Source organism: Orycteropus afer, unplaced genomic scaffold (genome assembly GCF_000298275.1).
Source record: "Orycteropus afer afer isolate SDZICR_OR568_19922 unplaced genomic scaffold, OryAfe1.0 scaffold00026, whole genome shotgun sequence".
Lineage (NCBI taxonomy): Eukaryota > Metazoa > Chordata > Mammalia > Tubulidentata > Orycteropodidae > Orycteropus > Orycteropus afer.
The window spans coordinates 7,193,870-7,218,511 of NW_006921613.1; the positions used below are offsets into that span (position 1 = coordinate 7,193,870).

A 24,642-nucleotide genomic window follows, 5' to 3' on the forward strand; every position below is an offset into this window, starting at 1 on the left:
GCTGGCGGTTCAAACCCACCAGCCACTCCTCAGAAGGAAGATGGGGCAATCTACTTTCGTAGTGATACTGCCTCGGAAACCCAAGGAGGGGTTGCTATGAGTTGGGTCCAACTCGACGGCACATAACAACAACATGCCTTACAAAAATGCAGACTATCGTAATGGAAAGAGTATAGGAGTCTGGGTAATAACTGTGGGTTCAAGTTCCAGCTCTGGCACTTACTAGCTTTATATGACCATGGGTGAGTTATTTAGCTTCTCTGAGTTTCAATTTTCCTATTCCACAAGAGGTGATGCATCCTATAAGATTTATATCCTAGGGTTGTTGAAAAGAGTGCATAATAAAATAATGCTTTTAAAACTGTGTAAGATTCTATGAAATTGTACATTTTATTTTACTTTGTCATTTGACTCAGGTGTATTAGGAGCAGTTAACTTCACATACCATCATTTTCTACCCTGATACAGAAGAGCCAATAGAATCTCTAAACTTGTCCTTCTGTTTTAAAAATTACTATGTTCTCACCGGGAGCTATGGTAGCATAGTGCCTAAGGCACTTGACTGCTAACCAGAAAGCTGGCGATTCAAACCCACCAGCCACTCCTTGGAAAGAAGGCTGGGCAACCTACTTCCGTAGTGATACTGCCTCTGAATCCCAAGGAGGGGTCACTATGAGGCAGGGCTGACTTGACGGCAAATAACAACAACATGTTCTCACTATCTTGCTTGATCCCAAGAATACAATGACAAACAAACATGGTTCCTGCCCTAGAAGAAGTTATAATGGGGAAAGGAGAGGGTAGAATAGCAGACAACATGTGACCAAATGCAGTACTAGCTAAGGAGATAAATTATACTAGAGGTGTGTACAGAGTGCTTCAGAGCAGAGGCAAATGGGTCCCCTTTGACTGCTAACCAGAAGGCTGGTGGTTCAAACCCACCAGCCACTCCTCAGAAGGAAGACTGGGCAATCTACTTCTGTAGAGATACCACCTCGGAAACCCAAGGAGGGGTCTCTATGAGTCAGATCCTACTCGACTGCAGTGAGGTTTTTTTTTTTTTTTGGTTTAAGGCTCACTGACAGGTCAGGGAAGCTTTTCAGAGGAATTGATGCTTAAGATGAGTTTTGAAAAAAAGGTAAAAGCTACCTAAATTAAGAAATTGTGACAATGGAAGGCATTCCAGGAGGAAAGAACAGACTATTCAAAGGCAGAGAGGAGAGATCAGCACATGTACCCAGGAAATAAGTAGAGCCTGGAGCCTGACATAGATGCGTGCAGGACTAAGGCCAAAGGAAACCAGGGCCAGGTCACCAGATGCCTGTGCTAAGCCAGGGAGCTGAGTTTATCTCAAAAGCTATGGGGAATCACTGAAGATCATAAGCAGAATGACAGGAACACATCTGTGTTATCAAAAATCCCCCAGGCAGCAGAGTGAAGGATGAATTAATTGTAAGGAAGTATGACTGTGAGCAGTGAGAACAGAGCTACTGCCATGATGTAGGGCCCTAAACTCAAGTGAATACAGGGAGGGCATAGATGTAAGAGATGGGAAAGTTGAGTGCTTAACCATTTGCACTATGCAGGGACTCCAGAATCTACAGTAATTGAAAATTCAAATTAACTTAATAAAAAAATGTTGTGACTCTTCTTAGATTAGTGCTATATGTGAAAGATCAGATTTTTAATAAAATGCTGCCAAACATGACTTCAATTAAATGCCAAAAATATAGTCAGCTAATTCCACCACTCCTTTGCCAGTTCGTTGCACTGTCGATGCTTGTGTGTTGCTGTGATGCTAGAAGCTATGCCACTGGCATTTCAAGTACCAGCAGGATCACCATGGTAGACAGGTTTCAGTGGAACTTTCAGACTAGAATGGAGGTCTTGGTGATCTAATTCTGAAAAAATTGGCCAGTGAAAACCTGATGAATAGCAGCAGAACACTGTCTGATATAGTGCTGAAAGATGAGCCCCTCAGGTTGGAAAGCACTCAAAATACAATTGGAGAAGAGCTGCCTCCTCAAAGTAGAATCAACCTTAATGATGTGGATGGAGTGCAGCTTTCAGGACCTACATTTGTTGATGTGGCACAACTTGAAATGTAAAGAAACAGCTGTAAACATCCATTGATTATCAGAATGTGGAATGTATTATGAAGTATAGATCTAAGAAAACTGGAAGTTGTTAAAAATGAAATGGAACTCCTAAAGATTGATATCCTAGGCATTAGTGAGCTTAAATGGACTGCTATCGGCCATTTTGAATCAGACCATCATATAGTCTACTATGTCAGGAATGGCAAATTGAAGAGGAATGGCATCACACTCATCATCAAAAAGAACACTTAAAGATCTATCCTGAAGTACAGCACCACCAGTGATAGGACAACATCCATAAGGAAGACAAGTTAATACAATTATTACTCAAATTGGAAGGAAGATGGGGCAATCTACTTCTGTAAAGATTTACAGCCCCAGAAACCCAATGGAAATCATTATGAGTGGGACTCAATTTGTTGGTAGTGAGTTTGGTTTGGTTTTTTATTCACATTTACCCACCAACCACTAATGCCAAAGATGAAGAAGTTAAAGGTTTTTACCAACTTCTAAAGTCTGAAATTGATCAAATATGCAATCAAGATGCATGGTAATTACTGGTGATTGGAATGCAAAAGTTGGAAACAATGGGGAAGGATCAGTAGTTGGCCTTGGTGATAGAAACATGGCCAGGTATTGCTGACGTCAGATGGATCATGGCTGGAAGCAGAGAATACTAGAAAGTTTTATTGACTATACAAAGGCATTCAACTTTGTGGATCTTAAAAATTATGGACATCATTGCCAAGAATGGGAATTCCAGAAGACTTAAATGTGCTCAAAAGAATCCTGGACATAGATCAAGAGGGAGTCTTTCAAACAAAACAAGGGGATACTGCATTGTTTAAAATCAGAAAAGATGTGTATCAAGGTTGTATCACTTCACCATACTTCTTCAATCTGTATACTAAGCAAATAATCTGGGAAGCTGAACTATATGGAAAAAAAAATGTTGCATCAGGATTAAAGGAAGATTCATTAACAATCTGTGATATGCAGATGACAAACCTTGCTTACTGGAAGCAAAGAGGACTTGAAGTACTTACTGATGAAGATAAAAGACTACAGCCTTCAGTATGGATTACACCTCAACATAAAGAAAACATAGGTCCTCAAAACTGGACCAATAAGCAACATCATGATAACAGAAAAGACTGAAGTTGTCAAGAATTTCATTTTATGTGGATCCACAATCAATTCCCATAGAACCAGCAGTCAAGAAATCAAACGATGTAGTAGATCTGGCAAAATCTGTTACAAAAGAACTCTTTAAAGTGTTAAAAAAGGAAAGATGTCACTTTAAGGACAGAAGTGCACCTGATCCAAGCCATGACATTTTCAGTCACCTCATATGCATGCAAAAGTTGGACAATGAGTCAGAATGAAGAAGAATTGATGTCTTTGAATGGTGGTGTTGACGAAGAATATTGAATACACCATGGGCTTTCAGAAGAATGAACAAATCTATTTGGAAGAGGTACAGACAGAATGTTCCTTTGAAGTGAGGATGGTGAGACCTCATCATCACTTTGGACATGTTATCAAGAGGGGTTAGTCCCTGGAGAAGGATATCATGGTTGGTAAAGTAGGGGGGCACTGAAAAAGGGAAAGACCATCAACGAGATGGATTGACATAGTCGCTGCAACAATGGGCCCAAGCATTGGAATGACTGTGAGGATGGGGCAGGATCAGGCAGTGTTTGATGTTGTTGTACAAAGTGTCTCTGTGAGTCAGAACCAACTCATCAGCACCTAACAAAAATTGCTTATTGTTTATTGAAATTTCACTATGGTCTCTGACCACAGTCCAAAGCATTTCTTGATGAATCTCCTTTAGAATTACACTCCTGGTTGGTTTTCTTGACATAACAGAAAATTAGAGGTGGATTTGGCATCTGAAATAGTAGTATTACTGGAAGTATTGACGTGTTGAGTGTGTCTGTGGAGAAATAGTTAAGTGCAAGTTAAGCAATGACCCATCCTGGGGAGAGGTAGGGGGTTTGAAAGAGCATGCTTTCTGAAGCTACCAAGAGAGCTATCTATATTGAAGGAATTTGCTGATTATTTGTTCAATTGTCTTTTGACCTTGTGAAAACAGATTGAGTATTTTTAGTAATTTTTTAAAATAAGATCATGTCTACATCATACTGCTGTCTACAAAAAGTGATCTTCCATTTTGCTCATACATTGGAAATGTAACTTCAACCTGCTGGATACTGAGACAAATCATGCATTAGCCTGGAAGAAAACTACCAGTGATATTTGAAGCCAATACTTTGATGCAAAGGGTTGAGTCATTAAGGAATCATTTGTCTCATGCAGATGTGGTGTCATCCAACGAATAGTATCACAGTATCTGCCTTTGTTAGGTACTAAATCCTTCCTATAGCCAGAAGGTATAGTCCCACCCCAACCTTCCTTTGTGTGTGTGTATATATATGTGTGTGTATATGTGTGTATATATACATGTATATGTGTGTGTATATGTGTGTGTATACATATACATACACACACATACACATACACATATATATATATATATATATATATATATATATATACACATATCTTAAGGAATCGAGAACCACACCTCAGGCCCTCTTTCTTATTTGCAAACCCTGCTTTCTGGCCTGGGGCTCTCCAGCTTAGTTGATTTTTTCCTGGGGGCTGAGGGTGGGAGAGAAAGTAGTCTAGAATAGTGACTACAATGTTCCCCAAGGTTTTGTATCTCATTTCAAGTCTGCTGATAAAATAAAATAAAATAAAAGACATAAGAGAAACTACTCCTAAAGGAAGCTTAAAGAAACCTAGAACAAAGGAAGCAAGGGGGACCCTCTACCAGTAAAGAGATCACTCAGATTATCAGGAGCAAGGCAAGGGCAAAATCAGGGCCAGTTCATTGTCTCCCTGTTTTCATTGTTGATTCATTCACTTCTCTATTTGACATATGTATATATGTGTCATACACACACACATACACACACACACATGTATCTCTATTTGATATGTATATGAAGTATTTTATATATATCAAGTACCACCATATTCCATGAACTTGAAGTACAATGGAAATAAGAGGTTATCCCTCCTTTTATAGAGTTCCCACTTCAGTGAGAAAGACTGCTATGAAGACAAGCAATTATTTGGCTGTTAAGCCATTGACTGAGTGAAATCTGGAAATAGTTTAAAGAGAAAGTCAAATTAAGATAAGGGTACTTTTGGTGATTTATAAGACTAGCGTTTTACAAATAGGACCTAAATTTAAACTAGGAAGCACCATAGATCAAATAGTTAAAGCCCAGTTTGACTAGCTCTGTAGTAATATCCTGCTATCTGCTGAAACATAAAATATTACCCTGATTAAATCCAAATAATCTTTAGAGTGAAATGTATACAGTAAGTATGAAAAATCACTGATTTCTGATTTATCACCACAGCTAACGTTTCCTTTACAACCTCACAGATGACTTGCAAGAAAAGCATGAAGAAAAGTTTGATTATTTTTTTTTTACTGTGATTTGGGTGAAAATTTACAGAGAGAAAAGTTTGGTTTTTGAATGAGTTTTTAAAATAACATTTACTTATTTATAATCTTAAAGGTGATACATACTTGTAGAAAAATGCGAGAATACAGAAAACTGTGAAGAAGAATATGAAAACTCTCAGCCAGTTATTGCATTAAACATTGTGGATAATTAAGCTCAAAATGTAAAAAGCCAACATAACCTGATTGTACTGAGTTCATGGTGGCTAACTGTCTAACGTGTACCCTTCAGCTTTGTCTGGCCCTGGCCTTGTGCAAATGGTGGCGATTTGTGTTGAATCCATCAAAACACACCTGGAAAGGCTGGAGGAGGTCACCAATCCATCGGGCTGCATAGACGTGCTGACCCTCATGCGACGCATCATGCTGGACACCTCCAACATGCTCTTTCTGAGGATCCCCTTGGATGGTACTAAAATTTTGATTCTTGTGACTTGATATCCTGTTCTTTTTCCAAGACGGCAATGAGATGGGTAACAGATTCAAACAAATGCTGTTTAAACAGTGAGCTTGTTTAAGATTTACTTTTTCCTAACTAAATACTTCTAAAGTGGTTTTTTTTTTTTTTTTAATCTAGTACCTCTGTCTTGTTCACTTATGAGATATAAATTTCCAAAAATTACAGACCATTTTGTATTTCTTTGTTATCTCTCCTGATTGCTCTGGGAAGTAGGACTCTCCCCAGAGTAGAAACTTAATAAATGTCATTTTTATAACTTACCACCAATCAAGGGAGCTCTGGTAGCATAATGCCTAAGGCACTTAACTACTAACCAGAAGGCTGGCAGTTCAAACCCACCAGCACTCCTTGGAAGGAAGGTTGGGCAATCTACTTCCGTAGTAATACTGCCTCAGAAACCCAAGGAGAGGTCGCTGTCAGTCGGAGATGACTCAACAGCACATAACAACAATAACAACAACCAATCAAACCGATATAGTTAACCATTTCTAACCATTCTTTTGGTCATTAAATATACATATTACATATATGTATATATATTCCTTTCCAGCTACTAAGTATGAAAACTTAGTAGATAGACTTTTAGTCTATCTATATGATGATAATAGTGATGCTATTGCTACTGCTGATGAAAATGGTGATAATAGCTATTGTTAAGCATCTCTGGCTTAGTGGTTACAGTGCTTGGCTGCATACCAAAAGATTGATGGTTTGAACCCCAACCACATCCATGGGAGAAATATGTGCTTCTGTAAAGATGTACAGCCTTGGAAACCCTGTGGAGCAATTCTACTCTGTCCTACAGGATCACTATGAGTTGGAATCAAGTCAATGACAGCGGGTTTGGTATATGGCAAGCAGTATGAAAGTGCTTTACATGCAGTTTCTCATTTAATATTTATAGCAATCCCAACAAGATATCACTCAAAAATCTACTTTCTTCACTACACATACTAAAACATGCACCCACAACTTCACTAGCTCCAAAAACCAAATATTGATCATTTGAACTAATTCCATTCTGCCATTGACAGTAGGTCCAACATAATTATTCCTGAATTAACTTATAGCTGTGCTCATTGATTCATACATTCATTCAATAAATATTTAGTCATTGCCTACTTTATGCCAGGCACTATTCTAGGTTCTGGGGCGAAAAAGTAGGGAAAGGACAGATAGAATTCTTGCATTAGAAGAACTTAAATTCCAGAAGACAGTGGGGAAAACAAAATCTTATATGATATTAGACAATAATAAATGGCTCTAAGGAAAAATTAAGCAGGATAAAGGGATGGAAAGTGAAAGGGCAGTGTAAGCAAGCAGGAGAATGTGGTCAGGGAAGGTCTCTGCAGAGAAGACACTTGAACAGAGGTCCAAATGAAGTGAACCCACGAGCAGGCACAGACCTGGGGTGTTAAAAAATAATAAAAACTCAATGAAATTTGAATATAAGGTTTATTCTGAGCAGATGAGTTGGAATCCACTTGACAGCAGTGAGTTTGGTTTTTCGAGTTTTTATTCTATATGTATACAGGGAGGCCATTTTGATTCTAGAAAAAGCAAATGGCTCCAAGAAGTTAGGTACAATGGGGCTTACAAAGATAAGTGGAGAGAGAAATATAGAAGATCAACCCTTGGCTAATGTTAACATGATTGATTGAACCCTACCTTCCTCCTTTACTGAGATCCAATGATACCTTGTTACTTCGGGTGTGGCTGTTAATAATCTTGCTGGCACAGTGCCTAAAGCATTTGACTGCTAACCAGAAGGTTGATGGTTCAAACCCACCAGCTAATCCTTGGAAGGAAGATGGGGCAATCTATTTCTGTAAAGATACCACCCTGGAAACTCAGTGGGGGTCACTACAAGTCAGAATGGACTTGATGGCAGTGGGTTTGGTTTTGTCTGACCCCTCTGCAGCCATAAGGCTTTTTGAGATTTAAATTAGGAGGTAATGGTTTGACAACTCCTTTTCTAGCAGCATAAGACAAATTTACATTGCTGTAGAGCCACTCCTTGGAAGGCTGGGCATTCTAGTTCCTCATTGTTACTGCCTCGGATCCCTATGGGTCGAGTCCAACTCGACGGCACATAACAACAACAACAAGAAAAGCAGTTTCTGGCAAGCTTTTTATGGTTGATATTTTGTTTTGTGGATAAGATAACCTAAAAATCAAAGGAAGATGTGAGTTATCAATTTTCCTACTCAACAGGGGAAGAACATTTCAGGCAGAGGGGCAACGCATCGGTTTAACAGCTGCCCAAGCAGCTGAGCTTTAACACATGCCTCTCTGATTTACCACCTTAGGTCAAATTGGCAAGCTATAAACTGCATTTTTCTTCTCCAGTCCTCATTGCCTCATCTTCCCTGCTTTTTAACTACTGCTTACAGAGCCCTCAAAACCACATCTGATTGTCATTTGGATAGCTCCCATTCACGACAAGAATTTATAGTCATATCCTCTCATCTAATCCCCTTTCAAACAGGGACTTTATTGGCAGCTTGCCTGTTCTGCTTGTTACTGTTATTGGCCATCGAGTGGGACCAGATTCATAGCGACCCCTCCTTGGGTTTCCGAGGTGGTATCACTACGGAAGCATAATGCCCAACCTTCCTGCTGAGGAGTGGCTGGTGGGTTTGAACCACCAGCCTTCTGGTTAGCAGTCAAGTGCCTTAGTCACTATGCTACCAGAGCTCCTTGCCTGTTCTGCATCTTTCCTAAAATAGTTGTCGTTAAGTGCCTTTGAGTTGATTGTGACTCACAGTTACCCCATGCACAACACAATGAAACACCGCCCAGTCCTGCATCATCCTCACAATCATTGGTTTGTTTGAGCCCATTGCTGCAGCCACCATGTCACTCCATCACATTAAGTGCCTTCCTTTTCTTTGTTGGCCCTCTACTGAGCATGATATCCTTCTGCAGGGACAAGTCCCTCCTGATGACATGGTCAAAGTATGTGAGATGAAGTTTTGCCATCTTTGTTTCTAAGGAGCATTCTGGCTGTACTTCTTCCAAGACAGACTTATTTGTTTAATGGCAGACCATAGTATATATATTCAATATTCTTCACCAACACCACAATTCAAATGCATCAATTCTTCTTCGCTCTTCCTTATTCATTATCCAGCTTTCGCATGCATGTGAGACGATTAAAAATACTGTGGCTTGGGTCAGGCACACCTTAGTTCTCAAAATGGCATCTCTGCTCTTTAACACTTTAAAGAGGTAGGCACATATTTTATAAGCCCTGCTCCTTGATTCTCCTCTACCTTTGGCTGTTAAGAAGGATCATGTAAGAGGAATTGTCAACCTCTCTATTAACTTGTACATGAATACACATATAGAGAGTGAAGCTAGAAAACCTGCATAACCAGTGCAAAGTTGTTTTTCTTTTTCCCTTCTCCTCATTGGGAACTTGTGAAACTTGATTTGCCTGAGGGACCCAGTGCTACGAAGAGGAAAGAACTGTCCTGCCTGCCTCTTGGGTATTGGTATTGGGAAAGAATATTGAATATACTGGGGACTGCCAGAAGAAAGAACCAATCTGTCTTGGAAGAAGTATACCCAGAATGCTCCTTAGAAGCAAGGATGACAAAACTTCATCTCACGTATTTTGGACATATTATCAAGAGAGACCAGTCCCTGGAGAAGGATGTCATGCTTAGTAAAGAAGAGGGCCAGCGAAAAAGAGCAGCCTAGCTCAAGCATAGCAACCGTAGTGAGGAAGCACAGGACTGGGTGGTGTTTTGTTCTGTTGTGCATGGGGTCACCGTGAGTCAGAATCCACTCAGTAGCACCTAATAGCAATAGACTGTGTCTCAAACACAAAGTTGAAAACTGGCAGCTCTCTGGTCAATTTGGTTGATTTAGATGCCAAGTAGAATATATTACTGTTTGATTCATCTGATGGTAGTCACATGGCTAAAATGTTCCTAAAGGTAGAAACACATGCAATGTAGAAATCCAGAGCGGTAGGAGAATCTACCGGGAATGTTCTCTGCTGAGAGCACCCATCTTGGGCTCACATTTTGCTCATTTGCTCAGCTCTTTTATTTTTCCTTTTTCCAGAAAGTGCCATCGTGATTAAAATCCAGGGTTATTTTAATGCATGGCAAGCTCTCCTTCTCAAACCAGACATTTTCTTTAAGATTTCTTGGCTCTACAAAAAGTATGAAAAATCTGTGTAAGTAAAACAAGTTTGTAAGATTTGTAAATGTGATTGAATTGTTTTGTTTTGTGTCTTTTCTATTGTTTTCCTCTTCGGTAAGTTTTCTGGTCTCCAGAGTCCAAAGGATATTGCTGATTTTGTTGCTTATGAAACACTTCTTATAGCACCAGGCCAAAGAGTGAAAAAGTTTGTAACTGGGGCAGCTTCTCAACAAGGGGCCAAGTGTATACTCTAAGAGCTTTATCTCTGGAACTTGGACACTAATTATATTATGAATTGAAGAGAAGGGTTGGTTGACCCTATCAAACTTCTCTTTCAAAATCCTCTGCATATCTGGAAAAATGGAAACACAGAATCAACTTACAGTTGTTTTTTTTTTTTTTTTAAAGGAATTTGATACAATTCAACTTATAGGAATTTATAATATTCTAAAAGAGAGTTTTTTTCATAATGAACTAAGTCTTCAATGATGTGTGTGCATGTTTGGTTTTTTTTTTGGCTTATGTTTTGTTGTTGTCATTATTTGTTATATATGGTATGTCTTTGGAATCTTGAAGCTGTCATCATATAGCTTTGTTTAGAGATCACAGCCTTGATTTTGCTGAAGAAATTTTATCCAACATCAAGTCCTTAAGAAGAAAAATAAAATGTATGTAATTTAAGGAAATTTGTGAAGAAATAAAACATGAATTTACTAATTCATGAGCCCTAATGACTATAGAGCAGATTATTTTATTTCAACAAATGGCAAATGAATCTGTTTTGTTAGATGTCTAAGCTCAGTACAGGTAGATTATAATTTGACTTTTTTTTTTTCCCCTAGCAAAGATTTGAAAGATGCCTTAGAAATTCTAATTGAAGAAAAGAGACACAGAATTTCTGAGGCAGAGAAACTGGAAGACAGTATGGATTTTGCCACTGAGTTGATTTTTGCTGAGGTACTGACCTGAACTAACCATAACTCCTACACAACATGCATGAATGACTCTATATTTATGTATGTGTGTGAAGTTTCTCTCGTGGAATTGTTGCATATTTCTTTTAAGTACTTCCTCTAGTGCTTCTATAATACCCAAGTCAAATAGCCCATATATTAGTATTCTAGCAAGATTGACCTTTACCTTTGAAACTATTTGCATGTACACAACACAAAAATATGAAAACGGGTGGGAGGGAGGTTGAAGAGATAAAGGTGGGCAGGAAGGACTCCAAAGACACTGAATAAATGAATAATTGCTTAAATTGTGCAGTTTTTAACTGAAGATTGTCATATAAAATGTTCATAGTCAATTTCTATGATTTCATTTCATTGAGGTTGTTGATCCTTGAGTGTCACCTCCCCTCCTTTTGTGAAACTTCAATTCACTTTTCCAATTTTTATCTCTTCTTTTGTTTGTTCAGAAACGTGGTGACCTGACGAAAGAGAATGTGAACCAGTGCATATTGGAAATGTTGATTGCAGCACCTGACACCATGTCTGTCTCTGTATTCTTCATGCTATTTCTCATTGCAAAGCATCCTAAAGTTGAAGAGGCGTTAATGAAGGACATTCAGACTGTTCTTGGTAATAATTTATCAAATGAGTAATAATCACTGTCATTGAGCCAATTCCAACTCATAGCAACCCTATAGGACAGAGTAGAACTGCCTCACAGGTTTCCAAATCTTTACAGACTGCAATCTTTCTCCTGCACAGAGGCTGGTGGGTTCAAACCACCAACTTTTCAGTTAGCAGCCAAGTACTATAACCGCTGTAAAAAAAAAAAAAACAAGCTCACTGCCATCGAGTTGGTTCTGACTCATAGTGACTCCTTCTTGCCTTCTCGGGTTTCCGAGGTGGTATCTCTATGGATGTAGATTGCCCAGTCTTCCTTCTGAGGAGTGTCAAGTAGGTTTGAACTGCCAGCCTTCTGGTTAGCAGGCAAATGCCTTAGGCACTAAACCACCAGAGTTCCTATTGTATTTGAGGGTTCCTCAAATAAGTAATGGAGCATCAGGCTAAACAAAGGCAGTGGGGATGTCTGTCACTCCCCAGCTCACTCATTTAGGGCTGATCTGAGGCACTTGTGGTGAGGAGAGGGGAATCCTTGACACTCTACCTCCAGTGGTTCTTTTTTATTTTTAACATTTTATTCTGGTTTGGGAGAAAGTTTACAGAGCACATTAGTTTCATATTCAACAATTTATATGCATTTTGTTTCTTGACATTAGTTGTAATATCCTCAATCTAACAACATTTTTCCTACTTCCTCCCTGAGTTCCCTGTTTCCATTAGTCCTTCTTTCCTGTCCCTTCCTGCCTACTGAACTTTGTTTTTGGGCAAATGGTGACCTTTTGGTCTTGTATAATTGGTTGTTTTGAGGAGAGCATTCCTCATGGGTATTATTGTTCACTTTATAGGCCTATCATTTGGCATTCGTTCAAGCAAGAGCAAGTTTCAGACTCTTCTGACATCCATTTTTGTTTTACCTTCTTTCCTGTCCTTTTAATGAATCTTTTGCTTTCTTCATTTATGACGTCATTGATGTCATCCCACAACTTATCTGGTCTTTGGTCACTATGAGTAAGGGCCGACTCGATGGCACATAACAACAACAACATGGAATTCTCCAGATTTTAAGATAATGAGCTTCTAATTTTATTTTTTAAAATCATTCTGTGCACAAAATATGACATGTTTGACAAAGTTGCTGGTTTGCAACCTCTGACTCAGGCCTGTGCATTAGGATTATAGGCTTTAATTTTTACTTTTTTCAACTGAGAGCAAACTGTTCTGTGGAAACTATTGAAGCTTTAATCCCCATCACATATTGAAATCAACATTACCTCCTTTGTCCTTTTTATCTCTTCTCACAGGTGAAAGAGACATAAGAATTGATGATTTACCAAAATTAAAAGTTGTGGAAAACTTCATTTATGAAAGCATGAGATACCAGCCTGTTGTGGATTTGGTCATGCGCAAAGCTTTACAAGATGATGTCATTGATGGCTACCCAGTGAAAAAGGGGACCAATATTATTCTGAATATTGGAAGAATGCATAGACTAGAGTTTTTCCCCAAGCCCAATGAATTTACTCTTGAAAACTTTGCAAAGAATGTAAGAGCCCTTCCTTAAAACTGAGTCTACCACTCTTGAAAATATCATCTGTTAAATCCACTTGGGGTCTGTGTATTTGCACCAGTACATTTTATCCTTTTCACTCTCTCCTTTGTCCCTCTCCTCACCAGGAGCACACATATTCCCTGGTTTAGAAAGTTTAGAATATTTGTCCTCAGGCTCAGGATAGTGGGTCTCCAGCTCTGGAAACTGTCTACGTAGTGGCGACACACAAGTCAAAATTTGAAAAACCCAGGCCATTAGTTTCGCTAATGAGGCTAATTTTTTTAACTTGTTCACCTTACTTTTCCATTTAGACATACCACTTTGCCACCATGTAAATTCAGCCATAACGCCATCTAAGCAAAGGAAAGTCCACATCTGCTTCACATGGAAATCAACTGAGACCAAAAGATTTTGTTTTTTTGTGTCTGTCTTGGTTCACCAAATGGTCCCATGAACAGTAGATTCTATTATAAATAGGACTCAGTAATTAGAAGAAATTCAGCTTTTTCTTTTCCTGTAATTCATGTATACTGGATATTCTGCTTCCATTATATCAAATTTTAAGCAATGGAGTTTTTTTAACCCGAATATTCCCAGTCATTTCCTCATTGCCCTCCTTTTCCGTTTGCATATGTTGTAGAAACATGATCTTAATCAATACAGTTCTTTGACTCCTTTCTACACAGGCAATACAGACAATGTCACATAAAGCCAGTCAATGGGTCAACAAGAACTGATTAAGCACTTCTTATGTGCTAAGTACTATGTAAGTCCAGATGTGAGCTAGATAGATGTGGTTCCTACCCACAAGGACTTTATAATGTGAACCACAAAATTAATTTTCTATATAATTAAAAATCTTTAGATTTGTGGCACTGATAAGCCAAAAAAATTACATAGTTGCCTGAATTTGTCCCTTTCTATCAGGTTATATATTATCACACAAAAATAGTCTTTGCCTTTGCAAAACAGTAGTAGAGTATGGTCATTCCATAGTTAGTTAAGTGTATTACAGCAGTGGCTATAATACAATGATCTGCATTGCTTTCTTTGGTCCAGCACATTTACATGGAAAACAAAGCTGGGGACTGTCTGAGGTTGGGTCTGAATGACAACGGGTGAATCAAACTGGATAGAGAAAAGGGTTTATTGGAGTGATAGCCATCCATCTTAGTGAAGACACAGTATGGCTGAGATGCTGAAACCTGTGTTTTCAGGGTCAGAGAATGCATGACTCTAACCTTTAATACCCTTGCTAACTGTCTGATCATTTTCACAGGTTCCTTACCGGTATTTTCAGCCATTTGGTTTTGGGCCTCGTGCCTGTGCAGGAAAGTACATCGCCATGGTGATGATGAAATCTGTCCTGGTTACACTTCTGAAACGATTCCATGTGAAGACAGTGCAAGGAGGGTGTATTGAAAGCATGCAGAAAAAAAATGACTTGTCCATGCACCCAGATGAGACTGGCAACATGCTAGAAATGATTTTTACCCCAAGAAATTCTGACAACTACCTCGAACACTAAAGAAGTCTGGTTAGTATCTACTCTGAAGCATTTCTCATCTGAGTTCACAAGGAAAACATTCATCCTTATACAGATAGTGTCATCCCCACAATGAACATTTGGTGGCTTGAAGCATTTTATCAGCACACTTTCTATGGGTTGTCAGCAAGCCAGGAGCTATTGGTCATCTAACTTTGCCTGAACCAGAGAACTAGGCTGCAAGAGAAAAGACAGAAGTCAAGAGTTTGCAGATGGAATGGTCAGTAGAGAAACTGTAAGCCTAAAGATCCAATTTTGCAAAACGTGTTCTAGAAAGAATAGACCATCAGCAAAACACATGCCCAATTTCCTATGGAAATACATTCCCTTCGCTGAAATCATTTTAATACAGGTCAGAAGGACTCAAGTCAGTTGGAAGGGCCAAGCAAATGTCTGGGTGACAGGGGCCAAACACACCTGCTAGTATGGATAAAAAATGTACTTTGATTTTGTACATTTTGTACACTGCATTATTCATAGTCCTTGGAGAAATGCTTACTTAAATAGCATTTGACTTTTCCCAATGAACTGTACCCAGTGAACTCTTGTTAATCTACATGTAATTTGTCTGCGGCAAATTTTGAATCTGATGATATCTTTTCCCAGTCACTCAATACATGCCTCAGCTACTTACTTCTGATACAGTAAGTGTAGATTCAGGTAATGCAAATGAATTTAGTAATAGTCTGAGGAACATATAAATAGGCCCATATATCTGGTGTAGGGGGCAATGGAAAGTCACATAATGCATTTCAAATTCAAATAAAATTTTTTTCTTTATGTTTCCATTGTTGCTTAGATCCATTGGTGTGGCTAAACAAGAAATGACTTTAAATAGTGGCATCTATCAACTCTTGCAACAGCTCCAGTGATGTGGGGGAAGGGAAATTCTCTAATCTATATCTAATTCTTTAACCCAGTGGGTTCAAATTTCTAACAAATGCTCCTCTTATACCATTATACTTCTCCATTGACATTTTTCTCTTTCTTTCCATGACTCAAAGCCAAGGGCAACACATCTGTAGAGAACACAGTCAGGTAGAACCACTGCCATCATATTTTTATCCTATCTCAGATCTTACATGGCAAAAAGCAATTTAGAAATTTAACAGTTATCTAGTTTATTGAATCACTGTATGTAGCCAAAAAAAAAAAAAAACAACTACCAAATTTACTGCTGTTGAGTCAGATCTGACTCACAGTGACCCTTCCTCGGGTTTCCAAGGCAGTATCACTATGGAAGTAGATTGTCCAGCCTTCCTTCCAAGGAGTGGCTGGTGGGACCACCAGACTTCTGGTTAGCAGTCAAATGTCTTAGGCACTATGCCACCAGAGGAATCAAATAAATAGGCCAATTTTTCAAACACCACTTTACTTGTGTTACACAGCCAATATGGCTAGATCTACTGAATACCATTTTTAAAACTAAAAAATTAAACTCATCTGCCTGGATATTTACAAATATGCAATATTCTTTTTAACCTAATGTTTGGCAATAGGGCAACAGCTGAGTAGAATAAAAGAATGCATTTTCCTTGAGAGAAGAGTTTTCTTATTTTTGAATCCATCCTCAACCCCCTTGTTCTGACTCTCAGGTTTACTCTCAAGATCAGTACTGAACAGACACTCTTGCACATAGATACTCTTGACTCCAGAAACTAAGTAAAGAAAAAACAAAGCAAAACCAAACCCATTGCCATTGAGTTCACTCTGATTCATGGAGACTCCATGTGCAAGAGGCAGACATTCTAAGAATTCAAGAATGGGCATCAGTTTGAAATTTTTTGTATCATCTATATGGCCTATAAATACTCAGAAATATGCCTATGTACCTGGATATGTCTGTAGTGAGGTCTAGACAATCATTGAAATAATTCAGAGCCCTGAAAACAAGGCCAGGATTTTAGATTTAATGTATCCCAGTTAACTCACTCAATAATAATCATCAACATGCTTTTACATTGCCTCTGCTGGAGAGAAAAACAGACTTTGGATTAGTGTACTCCACCCACCCAATCTCCATGGAATATCTACGTGTATTTTATATGTATATATGTAGCCAAGACCTATGACTATACAGTGAAAGTGAAACGGAAAGTTACTTATGTGTTATATAGATAATGTGGATACAAAAATATTCTGGGAAAACTGGGGGACTGGATAGAGGGGTGTGGAGGACAGGAGGAAGGGAAGTGCTGGTTTGAATGACCCAAAGAAATTAAATCAAACTGGTAATTGTTCAATTTTTGCTCTTCTTGGCCTGCATTAACAACTCCTGCTATTTGTGTGGTCTTGGCCTAAGAAATTTGGAATACCACTGACTTTTCAGTAACCTAATGAACATATATTTGAAAATCCTGCTTTTCTCTTCAGAATTTTGCCTCATGGTTTAGTACTTAATCACCACCCTTGAATGTGCTGTGGATTCTATTTTGTGATCATGTTACTGGGGTCCTGGGACCCTGAGTAGGACTCTTGCCTTCTATGGACAAAGAATTGAACAGGAGAGGCAAAAATGTCCACACAAACCAAAGTTATTAAAGAGAAAGGAGAAGGGAGGAGCTCAGGAGGGAGAGACTGAGAGGGGCTTTCACCTGCGCTAGCCTCCAGTCTCTCACTGAACAAAGGGATTCCTAAGATTTATAAGGTGTCTTTGGCAGGAAAGAGGCATCATCTTTACTGATGGAATGAGTGGGGTTCTAAGGTTCAGATTGTGCATGCATGGTGTCTCTGGATCTAGGTTCCAGCCCCATTGAGAGATACCTGCTCTAGCCTGCCTCTGGTGAAAGGTCACTTTATGGGTCACATTGATTTTTACTGCACATGCTCTTCACCTAGTGGGAGCCCGGTGAGGGACTTGAAAAACAACCTGGAAGATTTTTATCAGTATTTTACAACTGGTCAAGTTTAACAAAAACTAAACTCCTTGCCATTGAGTAGGTTCTGACTTACAGTGACCCCTCCTTGGGTTTCTGAGGCAGTATCTCTAGGGAAGTAGATTGACCCTTGTGGTAGTTATGTTTTTGTGTCAACTTGACTGGGCCTGGTTGAGTGGTTGGGCAGCTGGTGGTAGTTATTCCCCGTGAGGAGACTGGCAATCAGCTCCATGGTGGGATCTACCACAAGCAGCTGAGTAGCTGCCTTTGGGATGTGGTCTGCTTCCTGTATGTAAGGAGAAGCTTTGGGAATGGTCTCTAGCCAATGGCATGCTTGGACCCTACATGTAGCCATGTTGTTGCTCAGCAACCTGCTATGCTCTGCCGACCTTGGGACTTACAATGGACTTAAGTTAATGGCCTGCCGTGTGGTTTGGTAACATCGGGACTGTGCCTTGTTACTTGTCAACCTTGGGGCTTCTCAGCCTCAGCAGCCAGCAGCTGTCTGAGTGAAGAAATGCCTCTAGCTCCAGTGGGCCGGGAACAGGAGGCAAAGCTGGACCCCAAGGTTGAGGGGCTTTCACCCAGCCCCTAGAGCCTGGCACTTTGAACTTGGGCTTAAAGCCTTCAAATTGTAAGAATAAACTCCCGTTTGTTAAAACCATCCCATTTTTGGTATATTTCCTGTCAGAGCGGCACTAGGTAACCAGAACAACACTTTATCTCAGCCAGGTGCCTGGCTTGCCAATTGTAAGCAGTTTTCTGGGACCAGCAGCAAGAATTATGTGGTGGTCTGCACATAGGCTTAAATTCCAAGGGTACTGAGTTAGGGGTTTGTTTAACCTGACTAGCCCAATTCCCTCCCTGTCTCAATCAGCTTTCAAAGAACTGGAATGTGTAAATTATCAGTAAAATGCATGCAAACACAGGTTCTTCATTGTCAAATTGTGAGGTCAATTGTCAAATCGTGAGGTTGGAGGCTACGCCACTAGTGTTTCAAATGCCAGCAGGGTTACCCATGGGAGACAGGTTTCAGCAGAGCTTCCAGACTAAGACAGAGTTGGAGAAGGAAGAGGCCATCAACTTCTCAACAAATTGGCCAGTGAAGACCTTATGAATAGCAGGGAAACACTGTCTGATAAGTCACTGGAAAGGTTTATGAATAGCCCTGAAACATTATGCGATATAGTACCGGAAGGTGAGCCCCTCAGGTTGGAAATCACCCAAAATATGACTGGAGAAGAGCTGCCTCAGACTAGAGCTGACCTTAATGATGTGGATAGAGTAAAGTTTCCAAGACCCTCATTTGCTGATGTGGCATGTCTCAAGATGAGAAGAAACAGCTGCAAACATCCATTAATAATCAGAACATGGAATGTATGAAATATGAATCTAGGAAAATTGGAACTTGTCAAAAATGATATGGAATGCATAAAAATCGATATCCTAGGTAGTAGTGAGCTGAAATGGACTGGTTTGGGCCATTTTGAATCAGATGATCATATGATCTACTATGCTGGGAATGACAAATTGAAGAATGAAGTGACATTCATCATCACAAAGAATATATCAAGATCTATCCTGAAGTACAATGCTGTCAGTGACAGGATTATATCCATAAGCCTATAAGGAAGACCAGTTAATACTACTGTTATTCAAATTTACTCACCAACCACCAAAGCCAAGATGAGGAAATTGAAGATTTTTACCAACTTCTGGTAGCATAGTGCCTAAGGCACTTGACTGTTAACCAGAAGGCTGACAGTTCAAACCCACCAGCCACTCCTCGGAAGGAAGGTTGGGCAATCTAGTTCTGTAGTGATACTGCTTTGGAAACTCAAGGAGGGGTCTCTATGAGTCGGGTCCGACTCAACGGCATGTAACAACAACAATAAACCAACTTCTGCAGTCTGAAATTGACCAAACATGCAATCAAGATGTGTTGATTATCACTGGTGACTGGAATGCAAACATTGGAAACAAAGAAGAGTTACCGGTAGTTGGAAAATATGGCCTTAGTGTTAGAAATGACACTGGAGATCACATGAGAGAATTTTGCAAGACCAATGACTTATTCATTGCAAATATGTTTTTTCAACAACACAGACAGCAGCTATACATGTGAGCTTTACCAGATGGAGTACACAGGAATCAGATGGACTACATCTATGGAAAGAGGCAATGGAGAAGCTCAATATCTTCAGCCAAAACAAGGCCAGGAGCTGACTGTAGAACATAAACTGCTCATATGCAAGTTCAAGTTGAAGTTGAAGACAATTAAAATAAGTCCATGAGAGCAAAAATATGACATTGATTATATCCCTCCTAAATTTAGAGACCATCTAAAGAACAGATTTGATGCATTGAACACCAGTGACCAAAAACCAGAGGAATTGTGGGATGACATCAAGAACATCATTCATGAAGAAAGCAAAGGGTCATTAAAAAGACAGGAAAGGAAGAAAAGACCAAAATGGATGTCAGAAGAAACTCTGAAACTTGCCCTTGAACAAAGAGTAGCTAAAGCAAATGGAAGAATTGACAGGATAAAAGAGCTGAACAGAGGATTTCAAAGAGCAGCTTGAAAAGACAAAGTCAATTTTTATAATGAAATGTGCAAAGACATGGAGTTGGAAAACCAAAAGGGAAGAATATGCTTGGCATTTCTCAAGCTGAAAGAGCTGAGGAAAAAATTTAAGCCTCGAATTGCAATATTGAAAGATTCCATGGACAATATATTAAATGATGCAGGAAACATCAAAAGAAGATGGATGGAATACACAGAGTCACTACAGCAAAAAGAATGCAACCTGGATTCAGAAGGGAACCTGGAACGAGAAATATCATTGCTGATGTCAGATGGATCTTGGCTGAAAGCAAAGAATACTAGAAAGATGTTTACTTGTGTTTTATTGAACAAAGACATTTGATTGTGTGGATCATAACAAATTGTGGATAACATTGAGAAGAATGGGAATTCCAGAATACTTAATTACACTCACGAGAAACCTGTACATAGCCCAGGAGGCTGTTGGATACTTCATGGTGTAAAATCAGGAAGGGAGTATGTCAGGGTTGCATCCTTTCACCATACTTATTCAATCTATATGCTGAGCAAATAATCTGAGAAGATGGACTATATGAAGAAGAACGTGGCATCAGGATTGGAGGAAGGCTCATTAACAACCTGAGATATGCAGACAACACAACTTTGCTTGCTGAAAGTGAGGATGACTTGGAGCACTTACTGACGAAAGTTAAAGGCTACAATCTGTAGAATGGATTACACCTCAATATAAAGAAAACAAAAATCCTCACACCTGGACCAATAAACAGCTCACGATAGATGGAGAAAAGATTGAAGTTGTCAAAGACTTCATATTACTTATGAAGTAATATGTTCTACAATCAATGCCAATGGAAGCAATAGTCAAGACAACAAAAGACATATTGCATTAGACAAATCTGTTGCAAAAGACCTTTTTCAAGTGATGAAGAGCAAAGATGTCTCTTTGAAGACTAAGGTGTGCCTAACCCAAGCCGTGGTATTCAGTCGCCTCTCATGCATGTGAGAGCTGGGCAATGAATAAGGAAGACTGAAGAAGAGTTGATGCTTTTGAGTCATGGTGTTGGAGAAGAATGCTAAGAGTACCAAAGTCTGCTAGAACAACTAATAAATCTGTCCTGAAAGAAGTGCAGCTGGAATGCTCCTTGGAAGCGAGAATGGCCAGACTTTGCCTCACCTACTTTGGTCATGTTGTCAGAAGGAACCATTCCCTGGAGAAGGATATCATGCTTGGTAAGGTGGAGGGTCAACGAAAGAGGGGAAGGCCCTCAACAAGATGGATTGACACAGTGGCTGCAAGGATGGGCTCAGGTATAGCAAGGATCATGAGGCTGGCTCAGGACTGAGCAGTGTTTCACTCTGTTGTGCATAGGCTCGCTATGAGTCGGAGACAACTCGACAGCACCTAACAACAACAACAACAACAACATATGCATGTGAAGGCTGAACAATGAGTAAGGAAGAGCAAAAAAGAGTTGATGCTTTTGAGTTGTGGTGTTGGCAAAGAATGCTGAAAGTATCAAGGACTGCTAAAAGAACTAACAAATCTGTCCTGGAAGAAGTGCAGCTGGAGTGTTCTTTGGAAGAGAGAATGGCCAGACCTTTTGTGACATATCTTGGTCATGTTGTCAGAAGGGACCATTCTCTGGAGAACGATATCAAGCTTGGTAAAGTGGAGAGTCAATGAAAGAGGGAAAGACCCTCAACAAGATAGATTGACACGGTGGCTGTGGTGATGGGCTCAGGTATTGTAGGGATTGTGAGGCTGGCACAGGACCGGGCTGTGTTTTGTTCTGTTGTACATAATGTCACTATGAGTCAGAGACAACTCGATGGCACATAACAACAACAACAACAAATCTGGCTTAAACTATTTATTAACATGTGGTCTTAATTTTTGTCAGTTCAGGATAGTGAAGCATTATATATATAGGCAAAGTTGAGCTAACAGTTAAGGATGTCTTGCTGTGATTGAGAGATAGGTTGGGAAGGATGGCCAAAATTTGACCTTGGCCACAACCCCAGGGGAAGAACATATTCACAGACCCTGCTAAGCACTGAACATATCAAAAAGTGAGAAAAGACCCCACTCCAAAAGACCAACTCAGATTTCTGTTCATTGATGTCTCAGGCATCACTGCCCAATGCCCAGCCCCCCAGCACTAACTCCTAAATCTGTGATAGATATTCCATATCTCTCTTCCAGTGATTCATCTCTTTGTTAATTATGACAGGCAGCAGCACCACGTTTGGAATGAGCATGGTGAGGAAAGCAGCAAGAAGAAGCTGGAGGGTATGGGATGAAGGGGAAGAGAATGGGAAGAAGAGACTGTGTTATGTGATGGGGCAGATGAGGGACAAGGAGATGCACTAAGGCAGATTATCTCCAGCACTATCTGAAGCACTGTGTGCCTGAGACTTCATGTTGATGAGGACTTCTAGACCACCGGGTTTTCTTTATGACATGGACAAGCACATGGACACTAGATCCCAAATCATAGGGCTTCCCCAGCATAAAATAGTAAGAGGACATTATTTGAGGTCCCAGTTATGCTCAGAGATCTAAGATCAATTTTGAAAAAGTACACATTTTTCTAATTATTTGTTCCACATCATTTTCCAGTGGTTCTGTTACCTATGCCTGAATTGGCATAGCCTGAGGGTGACCCTAAATTTTTACTTGTTTGCTTATTTATTTCTAGAAGTTTCCCTTTGGATTCTTTCTTTAGATTTTAAATTATTAGATATTGTAATGAAAAAGATTTTTGAATATATACCAATACCAAAAGGAGCTCTGGTGGCATAGTAGGTAAGGCATTTGGCTGCTAACCAGGTCAGTGGTTCAAACCCATCAGTTGCTCTGTGGAAGGAAGATGAGGAAATTTGTTTCCATAAAGATTACAGCCTAAGAAACCCAATGGAAGGTCACTATGAGTCGGAATTGACTTGATGGCAGTGGGTTTTTACCAATACCAAGGGTTTTCACTAGCTGTCAAACAGTTCTTCTGGGAGCTTGATTACTTTCTTCCCAGGGTCCTGAGAAACTGATTGGACATTGTTGTTTTTGTTAGCTGCCTTCAAGTCTGACTCTTGGTGATCCCATATGTGCAGAGTAGAACTGCTCCATGAAGTTTTCAAGGCTGTTACCTTTCAGCACCAGATCACCAGACCTGGGAGGGTTCTAGCCATCAATCTTTCAGCTATAACTGTTCCTGCCTCCGAGGGACTCTTTGATTGGACACAGCACCTGGGTTCTATCTCTATGGTTCCTATCCTTGTCATACTGCCTGATACCCTATGAATTTGATGCTTTACAATGAAGGAACATGTGTCCCTTGTAGCTGTGCTAATGAAGGTTTCTATCTAAGGCTGTGTTTACTGATAACTGGGACCAGTGGTACAGATTCGTAAGCTGCAGCCACGGGTGCCACAAATCCTTCACCACTGTGCAGTCACATTTTGATGCACATGTGATCAGTATGTGAAATGTACTTTACATATTTTGATGATTTTGTCAGACAGAATGTTGGGTTGCATGGGAGGTGAGATGCAGTGTAGGGCTAGGGGTTATAACTTTTTAAGAGGAAGAGATAGGAACACAGGGTAACCTCAAATCTGAGCCAAGGACACATAGGGGACATGTGAAAATTTCATCTTTGACAAAAGTGAACCAGTCAAGGCAGAAGGGATTCTTCTGAAATTGTGGCCCAGATGTAGAGCCATAACTGTGTGTGCTCTCACAAACTCTCTTGAGTCACAATCATCATGTTATTTTGTTGTTGTTATTAGTTGCCATTAAGTTGACTCCTACTCATGGCAACCACATGTATAACAGAATGAAATGTTGCCCAGTTCTGTACCATCTCCATGACCTTTGATATATTTGAGTCTATTGTTGAAGCTATTGCATCAATCCATCTCACTGATGCTTTACCTTCTCTTCACTGATCCTCTACTTTAGCAAACATGATATTCTTTTCCAGCAATTGGTCTTCCTGATGATATCTAAAGTAAGCAAGCCAAAGTCTCACTTCCAAGGCACATTCTCACTGTATTTATTCTAAGACTGATTTGTGTTCTTCTGGCAGGTCATGGTAAATAGTTGTAATCACCTTGTAATCACATTGTAACTGTATTTCACTATTACTGTCTTCTTCGGTGGTGTGTTTAAATCTTTAGTGGTGTTTGGGTTCTTTATTTTAAATGTGTTGTCAAAAGCTCTAGTATTTTAAAGTGTGCTGTGGACACAGAAAGAGAATTATTGGCTCCAATC

General features: G+C 39.7%; 1 protein-coding gene across 1 annotated transcript in view; it reads left to right on the forward strand.

Moving 5' to 3' along the window:
- Positions 1 to 14,909, forward strand: part of LOC103192233 (aromatase) — a 34,940-nt gene extending 20,031 nt beyond the window's left edge. The window contains exons 4-9 of the mRNA XM_007935177.2: positions 5,876 to 6,052; positions 10,178 to 10,292; positions 11,101 to 11,215; positions 11,679 to 11,841; positions 13,134 to 13,375; positions 14,661 to 14,909. Coding sequence (XP_007933368.1) covers positions 5,876 to 6,052; positions 10,178 to 10,292; positions 11,101 to 11,215; positions 11,679 to 11,841; positions 13,134 to 13,375; positions 14,661 to 14,909 — 1,061 coding nt within the window. The remainder of the gene's footprint in view (positions 1 to 5,875; positions 6,053 to 10,177; positions 10,293 to 11,100; positions 11,216 to 11,678; positions 11,842 to 13,133; positions 13,376 to 14,660) is intronic.
- The last annotated feature ends 9,733 nt before the right edge of the window (positions 14,910 to 24,642 follow it).